This window comes from Salvia splendens, chromosome 21 (assembly GCF_004379255.2).
Source record: "Salvia splendens isolate huo1 chromosome 21, SspV2, whole genome shotgun sequence".
Lineage (NCBI taxonomy): Eukaryota > Viridiplantae > Streptophyta > Magnoliopsida > Lamiales > Lamiaceae > Salvia > Salvia splendens.
In genome coordinates, this window is record NC_056052.1 from 22034395 (window position 1) to 22044325 (window position 9931).

The 9931-nt window shown below is 39.6% G+C and overlaps 1 protein-coding gene and 1 pseudogene across 1 annotated transcript; both read left to right on the plus strand.

The window, feature by feature from the left end:
- The first annotated feature begins 7292 nt into the window (after positions 1 to 7292).
- On the plus strand, positions 7293 to 8287 carry LOC121783881 (annotated as a pseudogene).
- A 626-nt stretch (positions 8288 to 8913) lies between these two features.
- LOC121784894 (dehydrodolichyl diphosphate synthase 6-like) lies at positions 8914 to 9930 on the plus strand. The gene is made up of 2 exons (XM_042183158.1): positions 8914 to 9019; positions 9086 to 9930. Exon 2 carries the CDS (start codon positions 9100 to 9102, stop codon positions 9928 to 9930), a length of 831 nt encoding a protein of 276 aa, XP_042039092.1. The 5' UTR covers positions 8914 to 9019; positions 9086 to 9099.
- The last annotated feature ends 1 nt before the right edge of the window (position 9931 follows it).

Below are 9931 nucleotides of genomic sequence, written 5' to 3' on the forward strand. Positions count from 1 at the left end.
TAAATTCAAAAGCCATTAAAAGATTAGTAAATTTAGATTTACTAAAGGCTAATGAATTGGATATCCAAGATAAATGTGAAATTTGTCTTGAAGCAAAAATGACTAAGTTGCCGTTTCACTCGGTTGAACGAAGCACAAAACCCCTTGAATTAATTCACACGGACGTATGTGATTTAAAGATGGTGCAAACTAGAGGTGGTAAAAAGTACTTTATCACTTTCATAGATGATTGCACAAGGTATTGCTACATTTATCTTTTAAGAAGTAAAGATGAAGCAATAGAAGCGTTCAAAAATTATAAGAACGAAGTTGAGAATCAACTTGGTTGTAAAATCAAATCGATTCGAAGCGATAGAGGGGGCGAATATGTAGCCCCGTTTGAGGAGTTATGCAACGCAAGTGGTATAATTCATCAAACAACTGCTCCATATTCACCACAATCTAATGGGGTTGCAGAACGCAAAAATCGAACTCTAAAAGAGATGATGAATGCACTGCTTCTAACTTCAGGATTACCACATAACATGTGGGGTGAAGCTGTTTTGACAGCCAACTATATCTTGAATAAAATCCCTCTCAAAGGAAAAGATGTTACTCCTTATGAGTTGTGGAAGGGAAGGAAGCCATCCTACAAATACCTCAAAGTGTGGGGGTGTTTGGCAAAGGTGATGGTTCCTCCGCCCAAAGAAGTTACAATCGGACCTAAGACGGTTGATTGCATCTTCATTGGATATGCACTTAACAGTAGTGCATATCGATTTGTTGTTCACAAGTCTGAAATATCGAATATAACAGTGGGGACAACAATTGAGTCAAGGAATGCCGTATTTCTCGAAAATACATTTCCTTGCAAAGACAAAGAAAAAGTCGTAACCAATTATGAGACAAGAATTGAAGAAGAAGCCACTAGTTCTAAACCAGTGGAAGAATAAGCCACTAGTTCTAAATCAGCGGATGCGGAACCTGAATCGCGCAAGCGTGCAAGGCCCGATCCAAAAGATACAGTACTAAGACGTGGTAATAGAGTCAGAACACCAAAAACTTTTGGTCCAGACTACATTGTTTTCATGTTGGACGAAGAACCAACATCTATAAAAGTAGCATTCGATGGCCCAGACGGGTTACATTGGAGAGAGGCTGTTCAAAGCGAAATTGATTCAATTTTGCTAAACCACACGTGGGTGTTGGTTGATTTGCCCGAAGGTGCTAAACCTTTAGGATGCAAATGGTTCCTTAAAAGAAAGTTTAAGGCCGATGGAACAGTTGATAAGTATAAAGCCCGATTAGTAGTAAAGGGTTTTAAACAAAAGGAAGGACATGACTTCTTCGATACCTATTCACCCGTAACAAGGATTACATCTATCCGAGTGCTTCTCGCTATTGCTGCATTGCACAATCTTGAGATTCATCAAATGGATGTAAAGACCGCGTTTCTAAATGGTGAATTAGAAGATGAAATATATATGGAACAACCCGAAGGGTTTGTAGTACCTGGACAAGAGAAAAAGGTATGCAAGCTCGTAAAGTCCTTATATGGATTAAAACAAGCGCCATTGCAGTGGCACTTGAAGTTTGATAATGTGATGTTATCAAATGGGTTTAAAATCAACGAATGTGACAAATGTGTCTACATCAAGAGCACTAATAACGGCCATGTTATAGTGTGTCTATACGTTGATGATATGTTAATCTTGGTTAGTAACACTCAAGTAATTAACGATACAAAGGCCATGTTAAAGAGAAACTTTGACATGAAAGACATGGGTCTAGCCGATGTAATTCTTGGAATTAAGATTCTAAGAACGTCTGATGGAATCATCTTAACACAATCACATTATGTTGAGAAGATATTGAATAAATTCAAAGCCTATGATGGCGCGCCGGTTAAGACTCCAATTGAACTCGACGTTCACTTGAGCAAGAACAAAGGCGAGCCCGTTGCACAAGAAGAGTATGCACGGGTGATCGGATGCATTATGTACTTGACTAATTGCACTCGACCTGACATTGCTTGTGCCGTGAACAAGCTGAGTCGTTACACGAGCAATCCAAGCAAAGAGCATTGGAGAGCTCTTGTGAGGGTTTTGAGATATTTAAAACATACTCAAAATCTTGGGCTACACTTCTCGAGATACCCCCCGGTACTTGAAGGGTACTGTGATGCCAATTGGATATCCGATAATAGAGACTCACTTTCAACAAGTGGATACGTCTTTACTATTGGGGGTGGTGCTGTATCGTGGAAATCCACAAAACAGACATGTATAGCCCGATCAACAATGGAATCGGAGTTCATTGCCTTATATAAGGCGGGTGAGGAAGCCGAGTGGCTTAAGAACTTCCTTGAAGATATTCCATGTTGGTCTAAGCCAGTGCCACCAGTGCTGATCCACTGCGATAGCCAAGCAGCTATTGGAAGGGCAAACAATGGCTTCTATAATGGTAAGTCTCGACATATACGTCGACGACATAACACCGTGAGACACTTGATCACAACAGGGGTGATTACAATTGACTATGTGAAGTCAATAGATAATCTAGCGGATCCGCTAACCAAAGGGTTAAACCGTGATCAAATGAATAAGTTGCTAGAGGGAATGGGTTTGAAATCCACAAACTAAAGAATAATCATAGTGGTAACCCAACCATGATGACTGGAGATCCCAAGAACTTGGTTCAAAGGGACAACTAAGCTATGAGAGTTCATGAGAAACACTCAACTATATCTATTCCATAGAGAGCAATAGAGTGTTGGAGAACTTGCCTAGTGGTAAAGGCTAAGTCTATGACTTTTAATGGTTCTTAAAGATATCAAAGAGATGGACTTCTCAAAGAGACCAAGTATGGCAAGGTACTTGACTAAGAATAGGTACTTGACTAAGAATCACCTATGTAAGTGCGAAGTGTGGTCGCTTCATAAAACGCGCTTATGAATCCAAAGTGGTGTCCAAGACCGCAAGGGACACAAAACGTGAGAACGGATGAGGTTGAGGTGTTTAAGCGTTAACACCATTGTCTCGGTGCACGCCATGGGGGATTAGTTCAAAGCATCGCGCTTCTAAGCCGCATGTGTATCCGATGGTGTCGACTATGGAAGGTTCAAAGCCAACAACTACCTATCCTTATGCTTATATACCTCTCGAGGGTTGAGCTTGTGTCTGCATGCATATGCATTCGGCTATTTCCACTCATGTGGGGGATTGTAGAAATCATGGTATTAAATATGTCCGGTCAATGGATTTTGACCAAATAATAAATGTGACGAGACATTTAATTTTGTGAAATTAAATGACATAGCGTCGATCTACATTTTACGTAGATAAATGTAGTATATTCACTTTCTCAAATCCGATTTCCGGTGAGTGAGAAATAGTGGATTAAAGTTGGGCATAATTAGCTTTTAATTAAAGCTTGGAGTTGGAGCTTAGGGAATAATTAACTAGTGTTAATTATCCCACATTGGAGGATTAACACATCTTTTAATGTGTTTAAATTAAGTGACTTTATGTTACTTAATAATTATAGTGGACCAAGATGGGTGAAAGAGCCCACGCGCGCACACGCGCGCGCCGCCGCCGCCGCCCGCCCGAGCCCGAGCCCGTGCCTGTGCCCGTGCACGTGCTCGCGCTCGCGAGCGCGGGCCTCGGGCACGGGCCCGATCTTGATCTTGGACTTGGACTTGGATCTTGGCAATTGGTCTTTGGGTGGTCTTTGGGCTTGGTGCTTGGCCCAAACTATTCTTTTTAGACCACCGCCGAGTCAGCAATCCAAGTGGCTTGACACGTCGTCAAGCGAGGCACAGTCACGGCTGCCACGTGAGAAATCCACACGCTCCACACACGGGTGGCACACTCCAGCCACACGCCTGTAACCGACGTCGGTTACGAATTTGCCATGATGAGCCTTCAATGGCTGGTTGACCATGCATGGTGGCTTGGCCTATAAATAGGCTAGCCATATCACTGCATTAGGACACACATCCAAGCATTCTGCATCATAAGCTCTCTCCCTCTCTCTGCATTGTTTTTTGTCGAAGCTCTGCCCTCTCCTCCATCCCATTCGCCGGAGCTCTACTTATTGCGGTGTTGCATCAATAGAGACGTAGCCGTTTTACCTTTGGGGATGACACGCCAAACCGAAGAGCACTACCGGGGCGTATCTCGTCTTGCGGGAAGAGGCCTCCTCGACTCGGCTAATCATACTGGTTTAGTAGTTTCGATTCTACGTTGTAATTTCTAAAGTTCAGTTCCTTCTTTTCTTTTCTTTTGGGTTGTATTACGCCCGGTTCTGTTATTTCTTGTAATCAGTAGAAACCAACACCTTCTTCCACAATGGGGGGCCGATGATGTGTGTGGGTTGGGGGTGGGGGGTGGTGATCACGGGCTAGGGCCATTGCCAATGCTCTTACTCTCAACAAATGTTCCATTCTTTTTTCAAGGAATTGGTGTACTTGGTTTGATTAATGTATGTGTTTCTGAAATATGAGTATGCCAGTGAAAATTCATATTTATCCTCTCTTAGGAATTATAATAAAAAGATGTGATTGAGATACCATTTATTTGGAGATTAAGATACCATTTTTTTAGCACATGAATGTAAACAAACACTCCATCACAAAAGAAACCAACTTTATATTTGCAGTAAAAAAGCAATTGAGAGAGATAGAACGAAGAGTTCTAATTCAAAACTCCCATAGTCCATAGAACAAGGTTTGCTTTAGAACAAAATTACTAAAATCAAGAAACCTTTATCTTAGAAGACCCTAATAAGAGTGGGTAGGTATGGTATACCTTACCGAAATCATCATATCGTATACGTTACTGTAAATTTGGTATGCGAAAAAAATCATACATTTACTTTATCAAAATTTTCGGTATACCTTATTTTCGGTATGACGAATTTTCATACCGATACCGTACCTCATTTTCGATATATCGTACCGAAGTCCGATATATCGTACTTTTGCGGTATACCTGACTTTCAACATCAATGAAAATAGTTAATTTGAGTTTTTAGAATATTATTTATATATTATACTTTAAAAAATATGTATATAATATATTATTTATAATTATATTTATATTTAGATTTATAATTTAAAAATATACTATAAATATATTTTATATATATTTATATTTTTGGTATAGAGTTGTGATCAATGTCGAACTAATTTTATAACTAGAAACCAAATTATGGCCATTAGATTTAATGTGTCGGTCTTCATTACAAGCCCCATTTTATTTCATTCTAGTAGATTTATTACTTCATTCCGGTAATACCTTGAAACTACAACATGTTTTTACTTACTTTTCGTAGGTTTTGAAATGATTTAACACATGCTTCATTCGAATTCATTGAACTGAATTTTTACTTTATTCACTTTAAAAAATACAATTCATTCCAGTAGGTTTATTACTTCATTCAAAAACGTTATTATTTCATTGGACAAGGTTTTCACTTCATTCCAGTAGGACTTCTAATACTTCTGCACATACTTCATTCAAATAGTTTATTACATCATTCCATGTGCTTATTGCACCATTCAATTAGGATATCACTTCATTTTGTTGTTATAGCTGGAATTTCTGGCCTGTCACAGCGTCGACGGGATGGCCTTGATGTCTCCGTCCACCGACTCCTGCCGAGAGAACGAATGAAGACGAGACCGATCACAACGCTGGTGTACGTGGAGTCGATTCACAACAGCAGCTAGTGAGTGCTGCGGCGGTGGTGATAGACATTGCAGAAAGAAAGAACGGTACGCGACGACGAAACTGGTTGTATGTACTGGAACGAAGTAATAATCCTCTTGGAATGAAGTGAAAACCTACTTGAATGAAGTAATATATTCTGAAATGAAGTAATAATCCTCTTGGAATGAAGTAAAAACCTACTTGAATGAAGTAATATATTCTGGAATGAAGTTAAATCCTCCTAATATGTTACGACTTATTTGCCTTAGACTAAAGTAAAATAGGCTTGTGATGAAGGTGGGAATAATTTATACATTTGCGCATCGCATCCATAAAAAATTAGATTAAAAGTCCTAATTTGGTCTAGTTCTGTCGTTCTACAATAAGAGTGGATTTGCATATAATGAGACTCTTACGGTATATATCGAATTTCAGTATGCAGCGGTATATGAAAATTCATACCGTTACCTTATCGAAATCTCGGGAAGGTATCATATCATACCGAAAATTACGGTATAACGAAAATTTGATATTTTTGGTATTTTTTCGATACGATAAGACCGGTATTTTCGATATTTCATTATATTTCCTTAGCCTTAGGCCCTACATGCATGAATTGTCACACTTTTGCTACATTATAAAGCGCCAAATATATGTGTAGAACTCTAATATGACCTTCTAAGACGCATAGTTGCATATTATATGAGGATGAAATAGGCAAATAAAAAGAATGGAAGAATTGTATTAAAAAACATAAATAAATGAAGCTAAATGTCAAATACAAAATATAGTTAATTGGGTGTGCGTTATAATGCTAACTTTTCTTAAATTGCTAACTTGCTAACTCATCGATGCAGTGTATTAAAAATGTCAACACATATTTGTGTTGATATTTTAATAAATTGTGTTGACATTTAAATACTAATGTCAATATTAAAATATCAACTTAAGTTTATATTGACATTTCAGTATCATCATGTTGACATTTTTAATACACTACATTGATGAGTTAGCAAGTTAGTAATTTAAGAAAAGTTAGTAACGGATCACACCCAATTGGATATATGTGCTGCTATATTGAGTGAGATATGGAAGAAGATAAAATATGGTCTGAATTTTACTCTGCTTCAAAATGTAGTTATATTTATTACAATACTATCAAACACAAAGATGTTGCGTTAGTGGTTGATCGCATTCCTCCTTTATCTCATCATAAAAAATAGATCTTAAATTCATATTTTTATTAATATCTTAGTGTTTGCCACATGTATACGTGCAATATTGAAATGACAAAAACTAAATTATACTAGTACTATATAAAATAAAATCTTATCTGCATGTATGCACGTTTGTGTTCATAAACATATGTATTCATTTACCGATCATTGCAATAAATACAAGAAATTTGTGATTCCATTTTTGCCACTCTTTTTCATAAATTTAAAACTATATTTTCCAGCCAAAATTTGCTCCCAATAATCGCCCATACCAAGACCGTGGTATTATTCTAATCACCATGCAACTAATATTTCACTAAAAACTTGTTAAAAAAAACAATTCACTTTTTTTCTTTCTATTTTCACTGTTTGTTAACTTAATTGTATTTGATGAAATTGATTCATGTTTTCTGATCTCTTGTGCTTCCTTTCACTTCAAAAGGTAATCTTGAAAAAATTGTGTTAGTTAATTGCATCTGTATTTCCCCATTCTTCTATTCATATGTGATTGTGTGCAAATGTATAGTTTAAAATCACATGATCTTTTATTTAGTAGTTGAGTCGATTCTGGAACACGTTAGGGAAGCGATGGAGCGGCTGTTTGGGAGCTCCGTGAGCTATATAAGACGATGCCTTTTCCGCGTCCTCTCGGTGGGGCCCGTTCCAAGCCACCTCGCATTCATCCTGGATGGGAACAGGAGGTACGCGAGGAAATGGAACTTGGGGGAGGGGATGGGCAACAGGGCCGGATTCCTCTCCCTCATGACCATCATGAAGTACTCAGCTCGGTTTCAAGTACGTTACCATCTACGCCTTCAGCATCGACAACTTCAAGAGGAAGCCAGACGAGGTGCAGGCTGTCAGGACCTCATGCTCGAGAAGATCGAAGGCCTCTTAAAGGAGGAGAGCATCATCAACCAGTATGGAGTCAGAGTCGGAATTCGTTGGGAATTTGAGGCTCTTACATGGGGGTGGTGCCTGATCCGGATATACTGGTGAGGACTTCAGGGGAGACGCGCCTTAGCAACTTCCTGCTGTGGCAGACCTCTGACTCGCTGCTGTACTCTCCCAGGGCGCTGTGGCCGGAGATGGGGCTGCGCCACCTTGTGTGGGCGGTGTTGAATTTTCAGAGGGCTCAGCCTTACCTAGAGAGGAGGAAGAAGCTCATGTGATGATTTTTCTTTGTTTTTTTTTTCCATTTTGTTTCTGGTACAGTTGTCTTTGAATGCTTGTTTTTGTATGAATTCGAGTTTAAGCATTGAAAGGTGTTGCACACTTGGTTTCGCGTGTAAATCGAGAGAGTTTGCAGCAACTGATCATTCTTGGCAAGAAAGGGATATGAGAAATCAATGAAATAATAGATGTTTATGACAAAGAGCTAATGGAAAGGACTGCACAAATACATAAATCCCCTGAAAATAGTATAACATAAGAGTTGATTGATGGTAACTACAATCTAGGACAAATCAGAGCAAATGTAGTGAATTTACAACTTTAAAAATCTGTCAAAATCCAAATACCCTTTAATTCTACTGCATCACCACTTTGTATCCTCACAAAGGCAAAGGAAGTACAATGTGGATATGATGTACTTTGTGATTCCATTCTAGAATGTAAGAAGGGCCCTTTTAAGCTTTTGTTATGATAGAAATAAGAAACATGCAGCAGATCTCACAAAATTGATAAAACTAGTTTTACTGAAACAAAATTGTCCATGTATAAGAAAAATATGGAATCAAGAAACTGTGAAAGTTGAAGTGAAATGTTGTACTAGAACTTAATAAACAGAACACACCCAAAAGGAGCTGAAATTTCTCTTATTCATTGTATATAATATTTTGGTGTTAAAAGTGTTAACACATGTATAAGTTGTTGATTTTGAGAAAATACAAAACTTGTGACTTGAACAGCTAGCTAAATTTATGTTTCCATCCCACATTTGACCCTAATTCTTGGCCCACACCAAGAATGTGCTACAATTCTAATTACCATGCCAACTAATTTACTAATATTAAGACTTGCTCTAAAATATTTGTGTTGCATTTGATATTCAAAAGGGTTTTTTCTCAGCTTATATTAAATTGATGCAGCAAAGTGCTTCCAAAATAGGTAATCTTGAATTGCTTCTGTTCATGCTCCGAATTAGTGAAAAATGCTAACTGGCTTTTATGATAGATTAAGGCATAAATATGGAGAAGCAGAGCAGCAGTGTAGTGGTTCGGTTGTTGGGGAGTTTGGTGGGCTATATGAGGAGGTTCCTATTCCGCTTCCTGTCCGTGGGGCCCATACCACGCCACATGGCGTTCATCCTAGACGGGAACCGGAGGTACGCCCGGAAGTGGAAGATGGACGACAGGATGGGGTACAAGGTGGGGTTCCTTGCCCTGATGAGGCTGATGAGGTGCTGCCATGAGCTCGGGGTGAAGTACATAACTGTCTATGTGTTTAGCATCGAGAACTTCAAGAGGAGGCCCGAGGAGGTGCAGACGGTAATGGAACTGATGCTCGAGAAGATCGAAGGGTTGATCAAGGAAGAGGGCATATTGAATCAGTATGGAGTGAGGGTGGAGTTTGCGGGGAATCTGAAGCTCTTGTCTGAGCCTGTGAGGATTGCTGCGGAGAAGGCCATGAGGGTGACGGCTCATAACAAGAGTCTCGTTCTGGTGGTGGCCGTCGCCTATACTTCAACGGATGAGATGGCGCAAGCTGCTCAGGAGTGCTGCCGAGACAAGGCTGATCGTGGGAGCCAGCAGCAGCAGCTAGTCGAGTTAGCAGATGTCGAGAGGCATATGTACATGGCAGTCGCGCCTGATCCAGAAATTCTTTTGCGCACCTCAGGAGAGAAGCGTCTCAGCAACTTCCTGCTCTGGCAGACTTCTAACTCGGTGCTGTATTCGCCTGCGGCGTTGTGGCCGGAAGTTGGGCTGCGCCACCTCGTCTGGGCGGTGTTGAACTTCCAAAGAGTCCAGCCTTACCTCCACAAGAGGAGGAACCACCTATATCTTTCTACTCAGCAATAAG